At 36.6% G+C, this 27688-nt stretch overlaps 1 protein-coding gene across 1 annotated transcript in view; it reads left to right on the top strand.

Moving 5' to 3' along the window:
* Positions 1–18574: 18574 nt before the first annotated feature.
* Positions 18575–27688, top strand: part of LOC112139414 (short transient receptor potential channel 4) — a 41999-nt gene continuing 32885 nt past the window's right edge. The window contains exons 1-3 of the mRNA XM_024262206.2: positions 18575–19233; positions 26339–26568; positions 26720–26938. Of these exons, the coding sequence (XP_024117974.1) occupies positions 26410–26568; positions 26720–26938 (378 nt within the window). The 5' untranslated portion in view covers positions 18575–19233; positions 26339–26409. The remainder of the gene's footprint in view (positions 19234–26338; positions 26569–26719; positions 26939–27688) is intronic.

The raw sequence follows: 27688 nt of genomic DNA on the forward strand, positions 1-27688 counted from the left end.
ACTACAGGCATGAAGCCCAATGAGGCAAATTGAATTTGTGATATTGGGCTATATAAATAAAATTGAATTGAATTGAATTGAATTGTTGGAAGTCCACACCCCTACTACTTGAAAGCGGGGGAATTTGATTATCAAATGTTTTTAATGTTCAACGTAGAACCACATCGTTTTATTGAGGCTTCTGATTGGCCAGTTTATAACTTGAATCATTTGCATATCATGACATCTCATAAAATGTTAAAAAAGGTATCAGAGAAAGAATGGTTGTTCTAACAAATATAATGACTGAGCAATTGCTGTTTATTTCTCAATAGAAGTCTTTCAGATTTTGGTTTCCTGGAGCCAGAAGCTACTTCCTGTTCGGAACTCCAGGTGGGAGGAGTCTCTCAGTCCTCATTAAGAGTTAATGGCATTTATACAAAGATGTATTTTATGATAACATTTTAGAACTTTGACCAAAGAGTGGATGGATGGACAAAAAATGATTGAAAAATGTCTTTAATGCAGAACTGCAACATTATTTCTGACTTTTACTAATAATTGTTGGTGTCTAAAGACTGACCATCTGAAAAATGAAGAAACCCAACCAAGTGGAGTTCAATATGTTCATGATGCGTCTTATTAGTAAATAAAAATCAACTTTGAGCAGCTTGTTTTATCTATTTACTGAAAAATACAATGCTAACATAAAATACAAAAATTATGTTTTAAAACAAAAGTATCTTTGAATGAAAATGTGTTATAAAAGTTAAAACTATGTAATAACCTAACTTTAAGAATTTAAAGAAGGAATTTATTAATGGAAGTAGTTTATCAAGACTTTTTTGACATTTGTTTTATAACCAAAACTCTGCTCATCAATATAATTTGTAGTGAATTTGTATTTATTATGTGGTCTTTTTAACTCCTGCTCATTTGTGAAACAAATTGTGTGAGGACGTGATAGTTAAAAAGCCTGTCTGCATTTAGGAACTGATAAAAGATACAATCAACAACCATTTAAAAGACATACACAAATAAAATACCTAATTTAATAATCTTATTACCGTTACGTTTGGAATTTTAAATCACTTACTGGAGTGGAAAATGTTACCGTTATGAGGACAGAACTGCTGACTAAAATGAAGTGATTGACCACGCAGTGAAAATCTCAGGGTCGAGGACGTTTTCTGAAGGTTGAAAGCTGATTATCTCATTGCAGGGAAACCAATTAATACAATGATTTATTTAGGAATTAGTAAAAACCAACAATCCCAACCTGAAACAGCACATCTTTTGATGAGTATGGTGAAATGAAGGGACACGTCGATGTGATTACGAAAGTGCAGCTTGTAAGTTTTAAGGATGAACAGGCTAAATCGTAAAGTTCTTGTGATGTTTGTGGTTTCTGAAATAGCAAAACATAGAGCAAAAATCCCTCCCACCCATGTTCTCACTCTGCCTTTACGAGAGCGTGGGCTGAAAGCAGTGCCCAGGTTCCATGCTGTAAAACCCTAGGAGACCACATCTACTCACCCACTGGAAATGGTTCGATGTCCAGTGACTCAGTATTTTGTGCTTTGGTTAAGTAATGTGTTCTCACTATCTGAGACTTGGCAGCTTATTAGGCTTTTGGGCTTCAGTTAATCTGTCAAAAGAGGAAACTTCAGAGATTGTTGCATGGAAACAGCATCACGGCAACACACAAACCTGCTTTTCTCTGCAACCTGTTAAAAAGACAAAAGAAATCTAAAGATGCTAAAAATCCGTGTCATATTTGGTGCTGTTTTAAAAGCATTCCTGGTGGTCTTTTATATGATTATGGTATTTTGAACCAAATTGTTAGAAAGCTCAAAACACACTCAAACCAGAGAGAAGTTTGATGGCTATTTATACGTCCAGAGGTCTGACTGTTGAAGGTGAATTTCATTCCCTTCAGATGAATGCAGTGATTTGCATTCAAACTTCCATTCAGCATCATTACGTCCATCATCTGATTTGCCGGGGCGGCATCCGCATTGGGCAGACCGCACGGCTTAATGACACTGACGTCCACATTTGTTCAAATTGCTCATTCAGAATCTGATGGTTGCATTCTCATTCTAATGCCATTCGGCTCTCAGCACACTCATTCTGTCAGTGATGGGTGAGATGGAGAGCGTGCATGTTTCTGATCACGAGCAGAGACAGAGCCAGTCGGCTGAATATTGCTCATCAATCGTGAAAAAAATTGGAACCTGTCTTGGATGTGAGGGCCATAAGGTGGAAGTTGAGGCGGGAACAGGAACCATCAAATTGAATGCTGTTTTCCCACTGAGGTAAATTCTTGAGAATGTCAAAGGATGACACATAAGAAGTGATTACATTTGGATGCTTCAATCCATATTTTTTATTATTTTCAGAGAACTGTGTGTTGGTAAATTCACACTCAGGTCAACTGAGACTATTTTTCAACATATAAGAAATAAAATCACCTTGAGCTCAGTTGACATTAAATCATAATTTAAATGCTGCTGTTTGTCATGATTTGAAAAAGAAAATGACACATAGGTTACAGTAATTACCCCGCTTGTTATGGGATGCATTCGAAACCAGACCACAACAGAAAAAAAATACTTGGCAAAGTTTCACGAAACATTAGGAAGGGTCAGATTTTGGGATGAAAAAGAACAATTCCCTTTGTCAGAGTTATGGAAAAATAGTGTCTTTAAATTCGGATGTCACTCCCACTCGATGATGTCATCAATAGTTGCTGGTCTGCTACATTAGCCGGGCATTGCTAGCACTCGGATATACATGATATTGGTTTTATGACTTTATAAAGGTCAAGCTAGAATAAAAAGTCATTAATTACATTTGAATGTAAACTACCGGGCTTCAGTGAACACCCATGTGAAGAAATACACTTCTTCCGAAACTATTCTAGAATACTATAATACAACTTTAATCCAACTTTTCTAGGAAAAAGTGTTGGTATCAGCGATACTACCTTTGTAATTATTGGTATCGTATCGATTCCCAAATTCCCAATATCACTCACCCCCATCGTTCATGTCTGATAATGCACATCTTAAAGAGAATTAGCGCGCTAGTACCATAGTCATCTGTGATTAAATTAAATACTAAATTATATAATAAATCAATTATAAGAATTTCAATCCTGTTATATTTTTAAGCTTAAATAGTTTTTCAGAAAACCGGACTATTTAAAACATGGCGTGTCGCGTTGTTATTGTAACAGCTTTAGCGCCTTCATGAGCAGTTACATAATTTCAGATGGAAAGTTCACCTTTTAACCCTTCTTTTGTCCAGATAATGAAGCAAAAGTTTGTTTTAAAGAACCATCTTTGTCTTTCTACTGATTTTCTGCTGTGATAAACTGTGGGATAACATATATCAACATGTGTACGGTAGCCTATGGTATTATTAAGAAATTCAATATTTTTGGATTGCCCATAAAAGGCTTCTTACTGTTTTTGAATGTGTTCAATTAAAGCACTCAGGACCTGATGGGTATTTTTGTCTTTGTTTTCTTGATTAAAAAATAATCCCCCTTGGTGGTGTAAAAGAAAGGATTGAAAGCCTGTTATACTAAAATAATAAAAATAAAAAATAAAACTTCATAAAGCCACTGTTTACATTCTTTTGCTGTGCCACAATGTCCCAAAATTCATTGAAAATACCTCAAAATGAGGCTTTTCAAAGCAATTAGGTTAAAATAATTGCAGTTACAAATACATTAATTTGATTAATTAATAACAAGTCAGGATTAATTAATTCCACAAAACAATGAATTGCACAAAACAATGAATTGCATGACAGCACAGATTATGTTTTTGACTTTCTTTTTATTATTCAGAGGCGTTTAACATCAGTCACTAATCACAGCAGCTTCTGTTTTTAGTTAACCTCAGTATTTTTTAAGATTTGAATTTTAATTCCTGGATGTCAGATCTCTTTTCGCCCTTATGTTAGCCCGTTAGCTAAAGCGTTTGAATGTTTTTGTGAGAACCGAGTGATCTAGTTTGGTTTTTGCTGTTTTTCCTGTCAGTCGCAGCAGGTTTAGGTTGCCAATTATCCACAGCTGTCTTTAATTATGTTAATGATCCTCAGTGTTTCAAGTGTCTGACTTTAAGGTTCTGCAGCCTCAAATCATCTCCTTTGTCACATTACTGGGTCTCCATGGTTTTGGTACATTCAAGTTTATATGTTTATTTATTTATTTATTAAAGACTCCCTCCAATGAAAATTGTGTCTTTAATATGCTCTTGGAGCATTTTTCACATAGTAGTTTAACAGTTATCAAAAGTGCACAATTGTTTAGGAATGTGAACCCTCTTTCAGTCCTTGTTTAACTTTCCAAAAATATTGGATTTATGTTAAAAATTAGTCCTTCAGTTTGGTAGAAATGAGCAGATAAGCAACAACAAAATTCATCCATGAAAGAAAAAAGAAAGTGGTAATTTTTGGGTAGGTATTTTTCAATGCTTGTTTCTTCCTGCAACATTTTCATTTTAATATATTCCTGTAATTTAAGTTAAAATCTTTGGAATTGCATTTGTGCCAAAAAATAAAAAATAAATGAAAAAAAAATCATGAATATGACTCTTTTTCTGGTTGATCATTAAATTGATGTTTTAAAATCTAGTAGCATTGCTATGACCTTTTTCAGAAAATAGACAAAACAAATAACTGTTTTTGTTGCATTAAAACAGATTAAAGGCATGATTGGATCAATGCTGGGAAAAGCTGAACAAATCCCTTAACGTTGTCAGCATTGCAAGCGAGACATTTTTCTAATTGCTTTTGTCAACATGGATATCATGGTTCATTTCTGAAAATTCCAACAATGCTGCCAAAACATGATTACGCTGTAGAAAATAAACACCATAGCACAGAGGTGGAAAATGCTTTTTGTGTTTGCAGTAAATAGACTCACAAAAAGGGAGAATAAACCAAGAAAAAACTAAAACAAATAATAATTACAAATGACTAAGATTTAAAATTATAACTGCATTTCATTTATGTTGCATTAATTGGTAGTTCAGTAAAATCCTTTGAGATGTTGTTCTGAAATCGCTAGAATATTGCACTTTTTCATGTACAAGAATCCACACAGATTGGACCGAACATCCACTTTCTTCTTTACATGTGGTGGATAGAATTACACTGTCTGATGATTTGAAAACAACAGATATGTGTTTTACAGCACTCTAGGCCAATTATTTTTCTGCAAAGAAAGTTGCAGAAAGTTGAGTACTGAACATCAGAAGGTTTAGGTTTCCAAGTCTGCCAGCGAACCAGGGTGCCGGCTTCTTCTTGAACAGAGCTGTGATCAGTTCCTTAATCATGTTGTGCATCAGGCGTGCACAAAAAATGTTTGCAGTGAAAAAAAAATGTATTTGTCTACTAGTGGATGCATCAGAATGGAGCCAAGCAGGAAGGTTGTTGCAAACCCAGCGTATTTTCAATGTAACAAATATGTTCTTTCTCCAATGGCATTCTGCTCTTGATTCACAACATATTATATAGAATAGAAGCTTTATTGTCTTTTGCCTTCATACATTGTATTGTACAATAAGTGAAATAGCGTTTCCTGGAACCATGAGAGTGAAACTTAAAAGAATTATATAAGAAACTAGAATATTAACAAAACATGAACAAATGAGAAAATAAAAGATCAAAAGAAGGTGCAGGGAAAAAAATGCCCCAGCTCTCATATGGTGATGGGGCAATATTTCACAGCAGGTCACAGAAGTTTGACAAGTTGCTGCATCGCATCAGCCAATCAGGAACTCGTCTTTGGGCAAAGGACGTTTTCAGTGACCCGATCAGCTGGTAAATTACTAATCCAATACGAGCGTTTTGTCCTGTTGCAGCACGGCGGTTCTCTGCCTCCCCGACTTCAGCGGAGCTCGCTCACTCAATACGCCGGGAGACAGACAACCGCTGCAGAGAGTGGGAGCAGCCTGATCGGGTCTCCTGAACTGTGATATTTTACTTATTTTTTCCTCGAGACAATAATAAAAAAAGGTCCACTATTTTTTCCCCCTCTCGGGTCAATGCGGTACAGGCTGAAGCAGCTGTCATCCAGATTGAGATAAAAGCCCGTCAGCCAGGGTGTCTGGCTCAGAATTACATGTTTGACAGGCGGCGAGCAGCGAATTTGCTGCTCGATGATGGAGGGGGGGGGCACTGGTTTGCGGCTTCAAGATTGGGGAACTCAGCACATAAAAAAACAACGACACTCAAAAGGTCAGCTTTTGACGTGGAGGTCTTGTTGATTTGGGAAGATGTAGACATTATTTTTTATTACTGAAGTGCCAAAATTGGCACTAATTAGGAACTGTAACTGAAACCAAAGAACCTCTTTGGCACCGGAACCAAATAAAACCCAATTGATGCCCAACCGTACTCATCCTAAGTCTTCTAACCCCCCAACTTCCTCCCATCCTTACTTCTTACACCTCCAAAATAAAATAATAAAAGTTTTAAGTATAACTTACTTTACATGCGTGCTCCACCATGAAGAAAAAAAACATGTTAATTACACAAAAAGCACTTTTTAATTTGAGTTAAAAATATATTGATGACAGATGATTGAAGTCTTCATAACTGATTCTAAATCTTGTTTTGCAGCTGTAGAACTGAAACTTTGAGAGTCACGTTTCATTTTAACGGGCGTCTTTTTCCTCTGTACTTTCAACCATTATAACTTTATTCATGTATATATTGTCCAGATGGAAAAAAAAACTGAAAATTCTTCCCATTATTTAACTTACTCATCAAATTCTAGTTTTAAAATTGAAACTTCTGGTGCGATTTTTAAAAAAAATCTGCCAAACTCCCAGAAAGGAAAGGAGTTAATTACCTTTTTGAGATATACGCTGATGCAGTGACTCCTTCAGGATGTGAGATTGCCGTGAATCTTCAGTGACTGAAAAATAAAGGATGCTTAAAATAGATTGCTGCCTGAATCGACAGGCAGACAGAAAGCTGAAACAAGGGCAATCACAGAAATCAATAGTTGTAATTTAGATTAAGAGAGGTGACAAGTTGTATAGAGCAGAAAACACAGAGGACTAAACTCTGGTAGACCAAACTGTTGGTTTGGTAGCAATTTTGTTTTTGCTGCGTAGCTGCAGGCTACCATTCTGCCGTGTTTGTTCCCAAAAAAGGATTTTTAACTCCTCAGGTTGTCACTTGTTGATAAAGAAGGTGAGACAGGACCTGGCAACATCACTGGCTCTTCTGGTGCACAGATGATCACACATTAATTTCCAAAAGTGAGACGATCTGTCATCCAATCTAACACACACATGGATGCTTGAGGTAAACTTATGGGCCAAACCTCACGGCTGCATGTAGGTGCAGCAGTACACAGTAACCTTAGCAACAGGAGTACGTTTGTTGATTTCCCCCTCCTTTTACATTCTTTTTTAGACTCTAACAGTCACAAATCAAACAAAAATAACATTTACCTTGAGATGTCCTCTATCCATTATTTATACCTGCTTCATTCTGGTCAGGGTCACATCAGGAAGAATTCTTCCAGCTGTCATCTGGAGAAGAACAGAGTAAATCCTGATCAGATCACTTTTCCATCACAGACCCATTCACCAATAAATGACAAAACCAACCATGCATACGCGCTCCTATGGCCGATTAGGGTGCAGCAATCATCCCAAAGTAAATGTTTTCAGAGTGTGAGAATGTCAGAGAACACTGAAAATCCCAATTCAGACTAACCACCATGTAATTAGTTCAGATTCTTTAACAAACATTATTGCTATGTGATCTGATACTTAAAAAAAATGTAGACATTTTTTTTGTGCTTTGGATATTAAAGTATAGTCATTTAGAGTACTGTAAAATGTTTAAAAAGTATATATTTACTTGCAAATCTAATCCATCATCTTATTTTTTCATCCTTTTCTTTTTTTTATAGATTCTAATTTTCCAAAATGCAGATGCAGTAGACTAAGGACTAGTAATGCATTTCCTTATTGTGATATGATGTCCTAAGTGATGTCCCACTTTACTTTATTATAGTATTTATTCATTTTAGTTTAAAGCTAATACAAAACTGCTATTTTCTTTGACATTTAATTAGCCTCCAACTATGACACTGTACAATTCAAATGAATAGTAAGTACTACATAGAGCCATGTTTTGATGTTCTTTTTGTATTGTTTTTTTTAACATACTCTCAAAAAATGGATTCCTTATATTTGCAGCTTAATAATCCACCCTTCAGTAATTTCTGAATGAAGCAGCTTTATGGCTTTGCTTTATAAAAATGAAGAGAGGTTGCAAGAAACCTCATTAAACTTGATTTAATGGAGTTGATCCTGCCAAGGCTACTGTGTTAGTCTTTATAAGTCTGTGTTTAATGCACATGTGGACAACAAAAGACTGTTTTGTTGGTTTAAATCAGCTTTTGTTGGACTATAAATATGATCAATAGAGCTTAATATAATTTTACCTGAAATTTGTTTTTAAATGTTGCTCTTGTCACGTCTTTCCAACCCTAAATTCATGTTATTATCTTTCAAATTAATTAAAAGTAGAATTAAATAAGAACTTTTCGCTTAGAGATTAAAGCTGAATGCATTTATTCAGAGTTAAATGGCAAAAAGGTAAATATGACAGCAAAACTGCCAAGGAAATAACTACATGTTTTTACCCATATGACAGTTCTCTGCAGGGAAAATCCCTCCTTCAAGATGACACACGGTGAGACATGTTTAATGTCCCATACTTAAATGCTTGACAGTAAGTGCACCACTTGTGGAGATGCAGATGTAAAATGAATCTAAGCCAAAGCTGCAGCTGCTGCATTAAAGCCGAAAGATCCGCTTTTCTTGATGGCACTTTCTTGTAGGTATGATGGCTTCCACTGCAGTGCCCTCAACCGTGCAAAAGAAGGTTTACCGAAATATTTATTTAGAGTAAAAACTGCCATATGTACAATCACGTCGTACTGTCATGTCAATAATAATTAAACATATTAGATATTCCTAATGTTTGTCCTGGAAATTTTAAAATAAAAAGCCATATAAATTGCCTCTGAAAGCACAAAATTATGCACCCAATTTAAGTAGCAGGTCCCGCCACCTAGAAGGACAGCTGGAGATTAAATATAAATGTAGTGTGTTCTTTCATTATGAATCACTGAAGTGCTTTTAGAACTATTAAATGACTTTTTGAGCTCCAATGACAGAAAAAAACACTAAAAGAGCATGTAAGTGCATGCTTCCTCGTCACCTTTTAGAGGAGTGTGAGACTTGAAGCTTTTTATAGGTTACAACAATTAAGGTGTTCTTTTTTTTTCTTTTGACCCCGATCATCCAATCCCCATTGGCCGTTAGTGAAAAAAGGAAAGCAAAAAAAAAAAGAAGTTAGTTAGTACAGATGGCTGCTGTGCTTTTGGCAGATGTCAGCAGAAAAATAAAGGTGCAGAGAGGAATAGGTTCTGATTTGTGGTCATTGTATACAATATATACAATATATACATGGAAAGAACATGTGTATACTGTAGGATATATTTTTTATGTTTAGGGTTCAGAAAAAATACAAGATTTGGCATTTTATTCCTCTTCTGTTGCTGTTGCTTGTGTTCTCTCCTCGGGTGCTGCTCACTCACAAGTAATATCAAACATTCAGAACAATCTCAATTAAAGAAAGCTTTATAAACAAATTTCTTTTTCTTATATATCCTTTTCTTTCTTTTATATTTTTTTTGACTGGAGAAAGGTAGTTTGCCGTCTCTGGGTGAGTGGAGTGCTCCTGCCCCAGGTGGCGGTCTCGGATGAGCAGAAGAAGATGGATTGATGGATAGAAGAAAAAAAATTTAAAATTCCAAAGAATTTACCGGAGTTTAAAATACCCAAAAGTTCATATTGATTTAGACTTATGAAATGTTTGATCTGTAAGGAAAATCATGTAACAAAATGGCAAATCCTTGCTAGGCGATAAACATCTAAAGTCATGATAAACTGTCCCCCACTTAGAAGAACATCAAGAGCTATTACTAAGAGAAGAAAAAATGTCTGAAAAATTAAATAAAAAACACTTGCAGTTTATGCTGATTCCCTAAATCAGAATTTTTCAACCAGGGTGAAAGACATGATTGTGCAATGAGAGATGGTCAGGTGTGCTGCGGGAAATTATTTCAATCTCACCCAGCTGGTCTAAAACACTTTTACCATTGCCAGGATATCTGTTTTCATCCAAACAGGCCCAGGTTTCACGCTGAGTACATAAGAATCAGAACAATCATAAAATACCTTTTAATTTGTGCATATTTGATTCTTAAATTTATTTATTGAACCTTTATTTTACCTGGAAATCCCATTGAGATTAGATCTCTTTTTCAAGGTAGACCTGGATGTATGTCTGTATGTTGTTAATATAGACTTTTTTTATTATTGTCAGTGTGCTTTGTGACTACTGAGGAAAAATTGTACCTTGGTACAAAAAAGATTGAAAAAACCCCGATCTAAATCACGGTGAGAAATCTCCAAGTGAAGGTTTCAATCATAATGGGTACAAGAGGGTAAGATAGTTCCCTAAATCAAATGCCTACAAAATTGAATTAAAAAAAAACATGAAAAACCTGTCTAGAAATTAATGAATGTAAAGTAAGAATACAAGATAAATCCTTAAATACTTGAGCAGAGCTCAGACAGGATGTGAAATAAATATAAGAGAAGGAAACACAAATTACAAACAGAACCTTCTGCGTTCTATTTTACGTTTTTAAGAGGAAAAGTATGAGGAGGACATAAGGACAAGCGCCCTGTGTGGCGTTCACTATTTCTTTCTTCCAGGCATGGAAAAGGTTGGCAGACACAAATGAAGCACTTATCATGGCAGCACAAGAACTAGCTTAGAGCAATGGAGGGTAAAGTCTACCACACCAGACACGACTCCAGGGGAAGCATGCATTCGTTTGTGTGTTACAGTATAGACAATACCAGGATAAATTTGAAAACTATGTTACAGAAATGATTATGCAATTTTTCATTGGAATATGCTTAAGCAAAATAAATTAGTTTGGACCATTTTTAATGTTAAAGGTCAAGTGAAAAAGCTGCAGACCTTTGCAGGTTACAAAGTTAATCAGAAAAAAAATCTAGATTAGATCGCAAACAAGCAAATAGAGATTACAAACACCAAAACAGAAGGACATGCTTCATAGCAACGAGTCAGCTATGTATTTAAGTGTACAAAAGATAACCCCCCCCCCCCCAAAAAAAAAAAAAAAAAGGGACATGACTGCCTGCTGGGGATTGAACAAAACGATTCTCTTTGTGGTTACACAAACCCTGAAGTATTTGTCCACAGGGGATGTAGGTGATGCTTTCTGCGAAAAGAAAGATGCAGGTATGAAGGAAAAGCAGATGATGCAGGCAGCAAGATAAAAACAGACAATGCAGCAGTTTTACAGAAAAAAACTAACTCAGGAAGGTTTTGATTAGATTCAAATTCTGATTCGACATCCTCATTTGGTTAGGGGAACTTCTAAAACTGAACTTTCAGAGGACTAAAGTGGACCAAACCAACTAGAAAATGTGTGCAGTTCCAACAGCTGTTCATTTGTGAGAAACGCCAGGAAAGGAGATAAGTGTTCTAAAAAGGAAAAATGTGCCCCTGGGTGTGAAAGCCGTCAGCGGTGTGTCTCTTTGACACCAGAGGTGGGAGACAACAGCCTGCAGGTGTGAAGCTCGGGTCTGTGCTCCAGAGTACGGAGCAGCTAAGTGTAATCCATTATTATCTGTTCTCATCAATCTTTGCTTGCTGACCTTCTGGCCTTCTACCGTTCACCGTCTCCCATCAATGTGTGTGGCCCCCACTGGCGTTGGGTGCATGGGGATGGCCTTTGTTTATCGCCCCAAATTGAGTTCAAGGGCATGGATTGCAGTGAGCGGCTTTTGATTTTCCAAGAGCCCAGATTTCATGCGTCCAGGTCCCCTGCGTCTTTACAAAAAGAGAGGGGATTTTCTGTTCAAGTTGGGGATTCTGGGACTGTGGGGCCTCCTGCCATGATGCTTTTTACCTCTTCTGCCTTGGCTGGGTGGTTTGTAAATCCGTAATCCTGGAGCCTGATTTCACGATTCTTGCCAGCATGCATCAGCTATTGTAAGGTTTAAAGAGGAGCTTTAGGACTTCCCTTGACCTTGATGTGTTTATTCTGTTATATACAGTTTTTGCACCTCCGTTCCCCACCTTTCTTTCTTCTCCTTTGTTCGCCTAAGCTTAAAAATAGACTAAAATAATCAGAAATGTAAAAAATAAATCAAACAAATGCACTTGAGCACTAATTTTAACCCCAACTGTTACATTGAAAGTAGGGTATATTTAGTATGGAAAAGACCATAGATCTAGATTTACTATGTAAAATCAACTTTTGGAGCTTTTAAATGTATTATAACTTTCATTCCTCACTATAAACAAACCCAAAGCGGTACGTTGACACACCGGTAGTACTTTAATCTAGACATTTCCAACCATTTTGTGATTTCTACTCTTCTTTGGGTTACCCATTTCTTTTTCTCTTCTTCTGCTCTGAGAAGTCCACAGAGCACTCACATGGAAGGAGAGCCCACGTTAGTTCATCTCCAAGCAAACCGAGACCGCAGATTGCTTGTTTAGCCCACACCAGAGTTCAGGTGAGCCATCCTGCACTTGTCAAACTGAAACAGACCGGCCATGAAATTGTATTTTGGTGCAAATATAACCTGTCAGTGTAAATATGGCTTAATTAAACCCTGCCAGCACACATGCAGGTGAGAGAAACACAGGTGACTGACACTTGCATCTAAAAAAATTCCTTTACCAGACATGGGATCTAAAATGAACAGAGTGGCCCACATCACAACTGTGAAAGTGCTAAAATAGCCTTAAAACTGCCCAAAAATTATAAAGTGAGAACATATTTATCACAAAATGTAGCTTTAGAATTAAACTAGCAACATTTATGTGTCTATAAACAACAGATGATGTAACAGAAAGAGCCCAAAGCCGTCTTGATGCTTCCATTGAGACTGTCAGAGTTTATACTGTAAGTCTACAGCCTCAGCAAACAGGGGAATGTCACTAAGAAAAACCAGAAATGATGAAGGAGTGAGAGTGAGCAACCAGCTCAGATCCAATTAGAGGTGCAGTACTGAATGTTACTATGTGACTGTGAAAATCAGAGCAGAAGGAATCGTTCAGATGATCAGACTGGGTTTCTTCAGAGGGTTTATAGCATTTTTTAAAAGATAGTCAAATATGAACTTACAGACAATCGTTAAAAAGGCGCAAAAAAGGTACTTAGATGGAAATTATACATTTGCATTTTTTTCCCCGCAGAGAAGCGAGTTTGAGACAAAAGTCAGTGAAGTTAATCAGCTATTCCATACTATTCTGCTATTATGAAGACCCAATGTATATTCACTGCCAGCTTTACTGAATTAGTGCTCCCTCATCTTGCAAATTTTGACTCACTGTGTGTTTTAAGAAGCTTTCATGAAAAAAAACAGATCATTTTTAATTACCCAGTAGTCACAAAGAGAGAATGAGAGTAAAGGGAATCTAAAATATGTCACAACTCCCACGGATGCACCCAGGAGAGAAGGGGGCTTCTGAAAACCTGAGGGTTATATAATCATACTGTTGATGAAAAACTGACTCCGGTGCGACTCCGTGAAAGGGTGACCAACGTTTTCTCCGACGCTTTTGACGAGATTAGCCTGTCAATGTGTTTCTACTTAAGTGAAAGAAAGAGACATGCACCCTATTAGGGGATCGGGCCAATTCATTGTCACGACAAAAACGACCTGCGGCTGCCAGAGAATAAGGAGTGATGGGGAAGAGGGGGGGGGGGAAGCAAAGAGGGAAGGCAGAGGGACAGAGGGGACATGCTACAAAGGGAGATGTCACTGCCAACTTGATGCTTTCATCGGAATAGCAGGCCTGTTACATTTCACAGGAGGAGAGGGTGCTTGTTTGCTTTGCCGCAGAAGCAGCCTCCCTCCCGTTCTCTTGGGTTTCCTCGTACCTTGATGTGAAGCGCACCATCTGTTGAAGCTCATAGAACCCAACAACGAGACTGCACAGTCATTCATAAATGTGCTGCTTCTAAAGCACCCTTTTGGTGGAGTGTAAAGTTACTGAGGTGACAGAAGAGAGCAGAAACTAGACTCCAACAAAAGTTCACAATTGACTCAAGCAGCAAAGTAGCTTCAGCAAAAATGAATTCAGCAAAAAGTATACGTTGTATATTTTACCAGCATTTGCTGCTTTGCATGCTGCAGCATGTTTACGCTTTGCTATTAACTCAAAAAAAGAGAAAAAACAGAATGCCTGATAAGCAAAACTCACCTTCAGCAAACAAGAGCTGAAAAAGTGGTCTGCTTAAAAAAAAAATCCCTGTGCTGCAAAAGTCATACTGTTTTCTCCTCTTTGAGGAGAGATTTAGGTTGTATTCAGACAAGAAATGTCTGTTTAGTTAAATGTTTATATTTTATGACCGACTTTCTGCCTTAGTACAAATTGAATTGAATTGTAAAGTCAGTTGGTCCAGATGAGTACCCTTTAATTGCTCCAGATGGAGTCCTGAACCTCAGGTTTGGTCTATATACAGATTGCCATCAACTGTATTTTTGCTGTTTTAAACCAAATTTTGTAAACAAAACCATGTGACTAAAGATCTCTTCAGTCATTGGCCAGGAATTGCCAATGACTAAGCTTTGTAATCTTTGTTGGGATAGTTTACCAATTCAAAATTTATATTTCACTGACCAATTTTGAATGTCAGTATTGAAAGGTTTCTTATACTAAATAAATGTATTTTATACTTCTATACTATATTACATTAATACTTTGTTACTAGGTTTCAACTTTGTTATTAACACATTGATTGTTACACTAACCCACAAGGAGCTCCAGACCATTTGAAACCAAGCGGTGCTTCAAGGACCCTAATAAAATCATTTCCACTGAAAAACAAAGCTGTAAATTATTTTGCTGGCAGGAACAGGGAGACTGACACAGACCACTCAAAATGTAGATTTTGTGAAGGCCACCATTTAAGGTAATGAAGACCATGGGGGGGGGGGTTCTCCTGACTTGACAAACATTGGCCTGAAGCCACACAAGGCCCGCCTCGGGGACAATATTTATTGAGACCATTTTACAGGCTGTTGTCTGTCATGGCAGAGACTCAGAAAACTCTGTACCAGTTTGACCCATTTTTTTTAAAGGACAAAATTCCAATTGAGTTTTTTTGGTCACTTTCTTCCTCATCAACAAACATGCAGAGGTTAGCAGGTGCAACCCCATAGTATCAACGTCGGGTACAACATTTTTTACTGCTACTTTGGCACAGTAGAAGCAAGGCGGTTGCTGAGGAGACGACGGCTATGAAGGTGTTCTGATAAGTGTTTAACACCTGTAGATTGTCAGGAACAGTGTAAGAAGCAATGTTAAAAGCTGTATTGATGAGCCTGCGTTCATCTGACCACATTTGAAAGAGTTGTTGCGTCTCATTGTTGCTCTGCTACTCTGTTTACATCCCATAATCCTCGGCTATGATGACCATTTTGGTCCAGTTGTTCCACACCGAGCACAGACTCTGTCCAGACTGAGATAAATCAGAGGAACCAGCAAATCAAATGTGTTCAGTGTGAATATATCAAATCAACCGGTGCACGAAATGTAACCTTCATTAGAGCAAACTGACTGTAATAGCTCAAAATAAACACATTTAAAAAATGGTATGAGTGGAATGACCCGAGTCCTAGTTCTAGTCTACCTTACCCTTTTAAGGTGAAAGTAAACGGCTTTGAGACTACTTTAAGAACACAGGGGTATTTCTGTTTTTCAGTCCGTCAGCCACAGGTTTCCAGTAAAGTTGCATAGTCTCTTTTATTGCACTCAGTGTTTTTCCTCTGGAAAGTTGTGTGCCTGCTCTGAAAGGAACACCAGCAGGATGCTATTAGAATGTCAAATGAGTAACCTAAATAGAATTATTCGGTACGTGTATGCCTTTGTTTCCCTGTGTGCAGTAATAACTCTTAAATATGTGTTTGATCTGCATTATTTACCTTGTTTATTCTGAGAATAGAACTTTATTGATCCCTCAATTTTATTACTTATTATTCCTTGTTCACTTGATTCAGTGGATGTTGTGTTTAGTCTGTGTGTTACTCAACATTCTTTAGCTGATTTAACTTCCTTTTGTTCACAAATAACACATACTGTAGGGTGCCATTGAGTTAATGGATTGCCCTAATTGGAAAGCTCGTGTTTTGGATCTAAAGGTTATTAAAATATCAAACGTCAGTAGTTTTTTTAACAAAATGTACCCTAAACTTTCTGTTAATATCAATTCCCCGGGGCTGTTTCATATTAGCTGTTTTAATGCAGTTGAGTTGCTGTTAACCAAATTGATACATAGTCATTACACTTGAGTATTAGACCAAGATGATTCCTTAAATTGACTCGCCTTCTGCAGCACTGAGGACTTCAGCATGTGTGACAGATCCCACTGTGTCCACAGTAATGCGAAACAAAAAGAAAAAAAAAATGAACTGTCTTTGTGTTTCAGCTTTGCTCATAACACTAATGCACATTCTTCCTGCAGCTTCATCATCTATTTTTTTAATTATCATTTCTGCCTGCTGACTCCCATCTCTTTTCTGTTCTGTATTTTTACTGCATCTCAACATTAATTACTTTTCCATTTAGTCACAGAAACTGGCTTGCCAGCAGTGAGTATGTTCTTAATCACCATTATGTAAAGGTCAAGCTGTTAAAAACATCAATGCTACCACATTGTTGGTATAAGATTCCTATTTATACTCCAAAAAAATGCAACATTAAGATCTTTTTTAGTGTCCCTTTCCATACGGGTAAATATACTCCATAAGGATGAAATGCAAAACTTATATTTATTTAAAGCTTTGAAGTTTTCAAAGGCCAAAGAAACTTAAAAAGTGAGCATGAAGGATTCAGATTTTTTTTTTTTTTGTAAATGTAGATAATTGTAGTATATTAATCCTGTCTGTTTAAAATGCTCAGACAGTGTCATCCTATAAGCATCATAAAAGACAAAAGTTCTTCACATCCAACGATGAGGACTTTTAACAAACCTGCAGCATAAACTCAGACTATCACACTCCGAGAAACACACTGAGACTTACGAGGACTGAGTCTGGCCATGAAACTGTGTAAACATGTCAAAGGACGTTCAACTGGATTGCACACTCTTGGGAGTGCTGTGCAACATCAGCTCAGCAGGCCTCAGACAACAGCACAAAACTAAAATACAACTGAAAAAAAAAGTTTGTTTGAAGGAGGACTGGCGAATTTATCAGCAATCCATCCCACCTGTATTTGCAAACATGCCTGATAACTTCAGCTCACTAATAAACATGTCAGTGGACTTTGATGAACCGCTCTCTTCTGGCAACTTTAAAATAAACCATCATTTGTGGTTGTCTGGATCTATGTCTAGGGAACAAACCCATTGCCATCACACACTGTTGTTAGAGGGGCTGAATGGTTACTAATCTAAATTGTTTATTATTAAATATTTACATTGTGTAAATACACTAGCCTTTATGCTTCCAGCTCATATGTTTCTCTGAGTGGCAAATAGGTAATTGAAATTTGCTGTCAGGAACTGGTGGACCCAAAGGAAGGAGAGCAGGCCTAAACATTTAATAAATAAACGTAAACATGACAGAACCCAAAACAGGTGACCAAGCAAAGGACCTGATAATGAAGAAGTGAAAAGTTGACACTGAGAGTTCGTTTCAGGCTTTTACGTTCACATGTAATTTCTACAACTGTTTTCCTCTCTACAGACACAACGAGTGGCCATTGAACACACATTGAAAGTGAAACCAGGACAAATTCTGACCAATCAAGAACTTGGATTTGGTAGTGACGTATGGGTGGCGTCCATTTTCAATTTCAGCATTTCACAACAAATCTCTTCCAATTGTAGGTGGCGGACATGAGCGAGTAATCAGTAGAAAAACAAGAAGAAGCCCCTCCCTGCTTGCTCAGTGTGAGGGAGTCTTATGCCATGTGTCCGTAGATTCACAGTTAAGCCTAATGGAATGGACTTTAAAAAAATATCACTTTAATTAACACTTTAACAGAGGAGCTCCAGTGTTTATGTTATTTGATTTACTCTAATTTTTTAATTGTTAACACGATCAATGTAATTCCAGCAGATTCTGAAGCAGAAAATGACATGTGAAGAATTTAACATCAAAACTGTGTTTCTGTTAATGTCTTTATTTTCCCTGTCTGAGCTGCCATCTGGTTTTGAAGTGTCTCTCTGATATTGCTCACCATTTATTTATTTTGCTATGCTAATGTTAGCTTGGAGTTTTCAAGGAGCTGTAAGCTAGCGGAAGAGAGCGTAAACAAAGGAATGCTGGGAATTTTAACGTAAGCTAACTTCCGCCCACAGTCCCCAGATGCTTCGTCCTGCCTTAAAAAAACATTTAGATTGTTTGTTAAAAACATGAATAAAATACCACTTCTTACAATATATAAAAATATAGTTGTTGTGGAACTTAGATAATTTTCAAAAGTTTATTTTTTTTTCAGTTTGGATAACAGGTTTCCAATCAAAAGAAGAGAGCAGAGGTGCTGGTTTAATTCCTCTCGCTGTGGCACATTGCGGCTCCAAGTGCGCACGGCCCCTCTGCAGCAGCTCTCTGCAGACCGCCTGCCAGGCATCTGGATCCTCTGCGTTTATTTCTGGAGCCGCTGCGCTTTCCTCCATCTCCCCCTCTCCCACCACCACAACAGGTGGATTAAGTCGACAGGGAAAGAACATTGTGAGATCAGACCCTTTGGGGGGGAAGTGGAGGAGGCGCTGCAGACTCAGATGTGGTCTGCAGGGGAAACTTGTGCGGTTGTTCCTCTTTTTTTAAAATCTCTGCTTTAGGATTTGTTTCGCGGCGAGCGGGATGCGGTGTTTTCCTTGCGTAAGAGCAAATCGTGATCAACACGGAGCTGCACCGAGACAGATCTCCAACAGCATGAGTGGAGAATGAAGGTTGGATTTGGAGGAAACAACTAAAGTGTCTGGAAAGCAGCTGCGTCTTCGTGTGGATCAGCGCGGATGGTTTCTTCTCGACGCAGGTTTGAAGAAGTTGAAAGGATTTTTTTTTCTTCATGCTGTTTTCCAAAGGACGGACATTGAGTTTCCAGAGAGAAGTTCCAATGCTCTGCATCCAAAAGGTTTGTTTTTTTAAATGTTGGACGCATTTTTACGCATTTGATTGGGTATTTTTACGCATTTTACTATGATTTGGAGCCAGACACTGATGGGATGTGAACATATTTTAGTATTTTCTTTTTGCAGTCAGTGCAAAAGGATGCTGCAGGATCTCAAACGGTATCTTTAATGCACATTTTTATTTTTTTTCTCCAAAACTGATAAGAGAAATTGAGTTTATCATTCAAAAAAAACATCCCTTGCAGGCTCCTTTTTGAGCAGCCTCACTTTGTGGAGGCAGAGCTTTGTGGTTATTTCTGTTCAGTTAAACTGCACCTCAGGCTCAGGAGAGTAAAGAATGGAACTGACTTGGATGACATAATCCAAAAAGAGTAAATATCTTGATGCCATCGGCTGGCCTCTTCATCAACTGTTGAAGTTTAACACTTATAATAGATTAAAACCAAAGCTACAAGTTTATTTCACTTGTTGACTGACCTATTTATTAATTACAAATAATATTTTCCTTTTGATTTGCAATTCCCCCAACATTACTTTTATAGTTTGATGGGGTAATTTAAATAAAGTGTTCTGATTTGTGTTTTTTTAAGTTGCAATGTTTAAAATCAACTCTACATTACAATTTAATTACAGATGATTCATATTCAGTTAAACTTTGGTGCATTTTTTTTAATCTTTAAGAAGATCCCCCATGCAAATTGTGTAGCAAATGACAATAATAAATAATCATAAAACTTCTATAATTGTTTCAGGGTAGGTTACAGGAGTAAATGGATGGGATGGAAATAAGACATAGGCAGAAATATGTGACAGAAGTCATGGTGATCCCAAAAAATCATTCTTTTAACAGTCAGATCATTCAGATTTAACCTTACTGTGATTCATCCCAGTTATTTATTTTTTTAACTAACACAAATTTGATCTTGTGTCTCACAACAGACATGGAAACCTGTCCAGAGTTTACTCCCTTCACCCAACAGTGTCCGGAACAGGCTCAGATAACTTTCTGACGCCTAAAGGGATATAGCGGGTTAAGAAAATGAATGGATGAATGGAAATTTGATTGCTCCAGAATAGAGATTTTTTTTATTTATTTTCTGGTTAAACTTGGAATGTCTGGATTTGGAACTTTTTTTTTTTTTTTTTTTTCAAGCAGCCGTTCTCCTTTTAGTCAAAGCTAAAACGAAAACCACAGCATAGGCACAAACAGAATACTAAATTCAAGTAAATAAACCTAATTAATCATATTTGAACATTTTTGAACCTGCAGACATAAATTCTTAAAGCTGAATTTGTCTGAAACGCTAAGATGATTGTTGATTAATGACTTCAGTTTGTAAGCTGAGTAATTAGTTTGTATTCAATTTATGACTTTATGGTGCTGCAGTTTGACAAGTATTTCAAATGATTTATTAAACATAGACTTGTGTGACACTTCATTTCCCATCATACCTCAGCTCAACATGCTACTATTTTGTTCCCTCTTTTATAGACATTTGAGGATGAAAGTGTTGAATTTAGCAGACGGGTACTTTTAGGTCTCCACTCCTGTTTTAGAAAGTATTTGATGGTTAATCAGTTAAATAAAAATATAACATTTTGATGTCAAAGTAAGAGACCTTTAACATTTTGCTACAAAATATAAATGATTTATTTCTATACTTTTGTATAGTAGGGGCTCATAACTACACACTGATGGTATTTGGTGAATTGTAGATGTTTTTATGCATGACACAAACTTGTATTTAATCCGGGCTGGGGACCGGCACCTTGTGGCTACATAGTGAGGCAGCAGAGTGAAGGGTCTTGCCTAAAACCTCACTGGATTCGGCACATTGTGCCTCATGGAAAGCGAACCCTGGTTTTCCATGTGCCAATCCTACACCAACTATTTAGTAAATTGTAAATATTTATAGGAATAAAAATTCAATCACAGATTTGATCAATTATGACAACTTGAACCTATTGTTGCACAATAGTCTCCAGGGTTTTTATAAATAGCTCACACCTCTTTTAAAAGAATAGCAGTGAAACACTTTAGGAAAAACACATTTACTTCTTAATACTTGAGCAGCTGGATGGCTCGGTTAATTGTGTGAGGGACTGGATGATGCTAAACCAAGGTTTGTTTCCAAAGGGACACGATGAGCTGAATCCAGTGTGGGCCGTGATGCAAGACCCCTCACTTTACTGCCTATGTAGCCACAAAGGAACCCAAGTCTGAGTCTCCCTGTGCCAGTCCCCAGCCTGGACAAAATGTAGGGTTGTGTCAAGAAGGATATCTTGTAATTATTAGAGCCCAGCGATATTGAGCGTTTTGGTATAGATCCGATACCGGTCAATATTGCCGATATTCATACCAATATCAATATTTTTGTAAATGCGGTGGATGTGAAGCAAATATCAAAATTTCAACTGTTTTAAATCACTGTGAATGTTTTTTTGTAAGTTTCTCTTTTTTAAATTATTTAACATAAAAAATGATTAGGACAATATTTTTCGGACTATAAGTCGCACCGGAGTATAAGTCACAGGGGCCAAAAAATGCATAATGAAGAAGAAAAAAACGATACATAAGTCGCACTGGAGTATAAGTCGCATTTTTTTCAAGTAATTTATTTTACAAACTGGTTGAAAAAAACGATATTACATCATCCTGGAAGGTAAGTTATAACATTCATAAGTGAATAGAAAACAGGCTGAATATGTGTCAACATGTATTAGCATTATGAAAAAAACGAAAAGGTGTAGCATTTATATAACATAACAGTTTTATTTAACTATAGCCTCAAGAACTCATCAACTTTGTATCTTTACTGTAATTAATTGCACACAATCTCACTCCATATCACTAAATCCCTTAAATTCTTCGTCCTCTGTGTCACGTCTGAATAACTAAAGTAAATAAAGTAATTGCATAGATCACCATAAGAGGGCACTCTAGACTTACGGTCCATATCTCATCTCATTAAAAATTCGTATATAAGTCGCAGTGGAGTATAAGTCGCAGGGACATTCAATCTATGAAAAAAACCGCGACTTATAGTCCGGAAAATACGGTAAATTTAAACTGTTGTATTAAGATAAAAACTTATTGAAATTAAATCAAAAGTGAAGAAGTGCAAAACAGTCTACAAACCAAAAAGAAACAACTAACTATAATGAACTACGAACTTTTTGCAGATAAAGAAAAGTTCTAAAATATCAATATCTGCGGGCTGGTATCGATCCAATACCAGTACTGACTTGAGAACTATACTATCAATGTTTTGGATCGATCCACCAGCACTAGTAGATACCAAATCAGTAAAGGCTGATTCACTGTGGCGACCTCTGAGGGGATGTGAGGGTGAACAACATCCTTATACTTGAGTATGAGTTATAAATTCCAGTTTTCAGACATAAGAATCCAGTTTCTCCTTTATTTTAAAGTAAATGTCAACTTAAAAAAGAAATTCAGCTCCTAAAATTGTTTGCAAAGCTCAAGGACAAAACAAACACACAAATTAGAGTTTAATTGTGAGGCCTACTGCAATATTAATGCTGCACATCTACAATATTGGTAATCAGGTTCCAAATTTTGACTTATCAAAAATTAAAGCCCTGTGTGGGCCCTGTGCAACAGGCCAGGCTGATTTAGTAAAAATATACGTTTGAAACCAGATAATTTCTTCCTGATCCAACATTTTACTCAGATTACTTATTTGGGACTTGAGTCAGCAGCCCTCATGCATCTCTTACTCTAATTAAAAGCTTCTAAACCATAACACTCTCTAGAAAAGTTTCCCAAAAAAAAAAAAAAAAAAAATGTCTCTCAACTTTCACAGTACGTCCCTGCAGTTTGCAGTCTTTGTACTATAAGTTCTAGATTTTTGTAAAACTTTATATATTTTATTGGCACATAATGTTCTGTAACAAAACTTTGAAGTTTATTCTGGTATATTTTGTCTTCAGGATTTAAAGGATCAGCATTTTTATAGTTTGGCATTAAATTGGTCAGTGAAGGAGATCAATATTAGGACTTTTATGCATTAGTATTTCATTTTTTCTTTTCTTTTTATCAAAAAAAAATGTTTAAATCAAGCATAAATAAGGAGTTTTTTGCAGTTTAACAAAAATTGGACAATCCCAAACGATAAAATCTGAAATTACTGTACATTATATGCCATAAGGATATATTTGTCTATCAAGATTTGCATCTTTTATATGGAAGATTTCTTTCTCTTGTGATGTAAAGCTATTTTCTGTGGTTTAGTACTAAGAATAATGCTGCAGTACTTTAGGTTTTGCAGTTTCTATTTTATGACAAAGGCTGGTGAAGTGAGAAGCCACAGCAGGATGTCTTTTGTCACACATAGTCGTTAACGTCTGTTGAGTTTATAATAGTCCTTACAATTACTCTTATGACTCAAAAGTCCTTCTTTCACCAATGACATGGCAAAAACTTTGACTCTAAAAAGGTTTGTTAGGTCTTTTCCACTGGAACACACTTTTTTCTTATTTTTTCATAAATTATTTTTCCATCTATTTTTGGATATCTTTTGCTCACAAAATAATTCTCCAATAGTTTTTGGCAAGTCCTTGTGGTGGTAAACAAATTAAATTTATTGTGGAAGGTTGTGGCTTTCCTCTGCACTTCCTTAAAAGCAAGACAGGCAGTGGGAGCGTTTGTTTGCTTAACCTGAACATGCTGACAGGACTCCTTGTTTGTTCTGTCCACATTCATTTTAAATGGCAAAATACCTTTTTGGATGTCCTCTTTCGCTTTGTCTTTTCGCACTCTTGTGAAAATGTTGTCAAAACAGAGGTTGACGGATAATAATAGTTTCCCGCTGAACTCTCGTGTTAGAAGCTGGGCTCAAAATACAGAAATTTAAAGGAAGTCAAAAGTTTTCTTGAATCCCAGAACAAAAAGAATCAATGCTAGAAAAAAACAACCCTAAAACTGGGTAAAGTATTAATAAAAATCAAACAGACCAAAGAAAATGTCACCAAAAAAGCAGCAATTAAAGCTAAACTGAACTGTGATTTGATTGGTTGATTGAAAGGGAGTGGGAAGAAGCTCATTTATATAATCCCGCCCCCAGTAGTTTATTACTTTTATATGTACATTTGCATACTTGCCATAATCCGCTCTTTATCGGATCAAATGCAGATTATTATTTATCAAGTAAAAAATGGAACACTTCAAACCTCTGAAAATCTTCTTGCATCAGTTCTGTAAATATTAATATAAATTTGTAGCCTCCTCCATTCATTAAGAGCTGTTTTTTGGGTCTTGCATGGATTTTTTTTTTTTACTTATCCTGTCAAAACAGAAAATTGCTGAATGTCTCTTGTATTGGACACATTTTACTGTTACAACAGAAGGTTTTTAATGTTGTGACACACAAGATGTATATTTATATAAACCCTCTTTGAAATCCTGGCTAATTTATACTGATTAGATTTGCATGGAAATGTTTTTTCTACTGGTCCTGTCAATAACTTGTGTAGTGTAAAAATCTGGATTGACAAGGATGTAGTGAAGTATTATAATTATTACCCCAAATTTCTTTACCGTATCAAAGAGCAGTACAATAAATATTTTCTAGTATATACTTGAATCTAAACTTGAAATACTTTTTGTCACTTTAGTTTGTATGTGTCTAATGTGCTGCTTAGTTTATTCTCAATAATTAGCCTCAATAATTGGATTTCTAATGTTCTCTATTGTAACATAATTTATTTTAGTTGATAACTTTGCACTGACATTAGAATTACCAAAAAAACATTACTTTTGTTTTGTGTTTTGAATCCTTCCTCTACCCCCATGGCTTGTCCCTATCCCTACATTTAGTCCTCCGAACGGGAGTTTGTTCGCCATTTTGTAGTGCTGTCCAAAATCGAGTGCGATAGAAATTTACCAGAAGTTTTTGCGAAAAACTAGCATGCATCGGTCTCCATTACGTAAATGAATATAGACCACGATGCATTGTGGTCAAAATGTTTTTGTGAAAAAAAAAAAAACAAAAACGTGTTTAAATGTTCTTTCAAATAAACCATCCACATTTTCATCATCAGCGCACAGTGGATTCATAATGTAGATGGATGTCGTGACATGTTTGTATCAATTCCATTTTTACTTTGTGAAATTGTTGACGTCATATACAGCATTTAGAAAAACGAAAGAAAAGTAGTAGGCATAGTGTCTGAACTGCTTTTAAATTCCAGGACACTATATAGTCCCCAATATATAGTTTTTAGTAGTTATGGACTAGGGTAGGAATTCAGACATAGCCACTGTCTTCAAATTCAGTCATCACTCCCACTTGATGACATCATCAATAGTCGCCGATCAGCTACGTTAGCGCAGAGCTGCTAGCGCTCGAAAATACATAATAGCATCTGTTTTACAGCTATAAAACAAAAAGTAAATTCCTATATTCAAATGAAAACTTCTGTGCTTCAGAGCGCACCCACGTGCACACCCCTACCCCTTCAAAGCCGTAGGAGTAGGGGAAGAATTTGGACTTGGCCTAAGTCTTCAACTCTAGAAATATATTTTATTCAGATATATTTGTCAAAAACAGTTATTTTCTACCTTTATAGAAATGTGTAACACTTTAACTGTCCAAACAAATGCTAAATTTGAAAAACATATTTATAAAAACATGTGAATACTACTCACCCGAGGCGATAAGAAAAGAAAGCTTTTTATTTATTTTTTTTTCTTGGATGGATTGTTAAAGGGTTAAATGGTGGGATTTACTTTTATCTTGGTTTTAGAAGTGTGAAAGTGGAGAAGAGAAGACCTTCTGCTCCTAATCTAGAGTGTGGGGAGAACATTAAAGTTAAAATAAAGGGAGAAAAAAATGTGTCTTGTTAGTTGAAAAATGGTAAAAATCCTCCTCCAGGATATGTTTTGTTAAACTGCAAAGCTTCTGTTTAAATAGCATTACTGCCACAGTATTTTCCAAAAGCAAAAAATGTCAAGTATTTTATCATCCAAAGGTCAGCGTGACTCCTGTCATGATCTAATCCATCTGTTTTTTCACTCTTTCTTATTTGAGAAAGTCAAAGCCAACAAGTTTATTTTTACATGTCTTTTGTCGCCGTCCCTGGCAGTGTGAACTCCCTCCGGCTGGTACCAGCTGCAGCAGTGTTAACAGGGTGCTGGAAAGCTGAAGACCAGGGAGATGTCACAGCTGTACTACCGCAGGACTGACAGCTCTTCCTACCGGGATCGCATCCCATTGAGAATTGTGCGGGCCGAGTCGGAGTTGTCAAATCTGGAGAAAGCCTACCTGGGAGCTGTGGAGAAGGGGGACTATGCTAGCGTCAAACAAGCTCTGGAGGTGATGAATTGACTAAAAAAATACTGATACATTCTGAATATAGAATTAAATTGCATCTCTCTGATAAGTCAGTTTGATTACTTTATATATTTTAGTGAACACACACAGATAAACTCATTCAACTTTAATCCCGAGTTTATTTTTTTGCCAGGAGGCTGAGATCTACTTCAAGATCAACATCAATTGCATCGACCCTCTCGGCCGCACAGCTCTGCTGATCGCCATCGAGAACGAGAACCTGGAAATCATTGAGCTCCTGCTAAGCTTCAACGTCTATGTCGGCGATGCCCTTCTGCACGCAATCCGCAAGGAGGTGGTAGGAGCCGTGGAGCTTCTGCTTAATCACAAGAAACCCAGTGGAGGCATGCAGGTGAGGACTGGACCAAGAAAGGATTTGGGAGTTTAAATTAACGGAGGTTTGCAATTGATCTACAACAACATTGTTCGCACAGATTTTTTTGCTTGCTTTGGGAAAAGAATAACCTATGGTAAGGTTAAGAGAAGCAAAAGTTGGTTGAGTTTGTTTCTTAGCTTAATTGCAATTGAGATTGCTCACATTTGCATGAGGATTGTCTCAGGAACTCACTTTGAATGGGTTGACTGTTAATACTTCACACCTTTTTCTAGTTTGGTGTTCTTTCCAACACAGATTTCTTAGAAGCAAACCAAAGACTGAAACACACCAACATTTATTGAACATTTGGGCTACTCAGTGTAGTGAGGAGAGGCAGGTGTGTTTGTGGGACTTGCAGCTTTTCCACTATTTCACATAATTTACTGCTAGAACTGCAGTTAAATAAGTCACTGGTTTGGTGGTTAATTGCTGTAGATTTCTCCGTTCATCTAAATACTATCTTGATGTAAAAGCAAGTAAAACATAAATAAGCCTATAGACACAGAAATGACACAAAAAAATCTCAAAACTAATATTTTACTTCAGAAAAGTTACACTGTATACCTTTAATTTTCATTTAAATGCACCTATACTAAAATTTCGCATCACATTTTATTCTCATAAAAATCAATTAGGAATCACATGAGGCCCACATACATTTTTTACATTTTCTCACTTTTATTCTAAATTTGTTCAGATTGAAAGTCAAAAGTCACAAACCCCTTA

The sequence above is a fragment of the Oryzias melastigma genome, linkage group LG14 (assembly GCF_002922805.2).
Source record: "Oryzias melastigma strain HK-1 linkage group LG14, ASM292280v2, whole genome shotgun sequence".
Taxonomy (NCBI): Eukaryota; Metazoa; Chordata; class Actinopteri; order Beloniformes; family Adrianichthyidae; genus Oryzias; species Oryzias melastigma.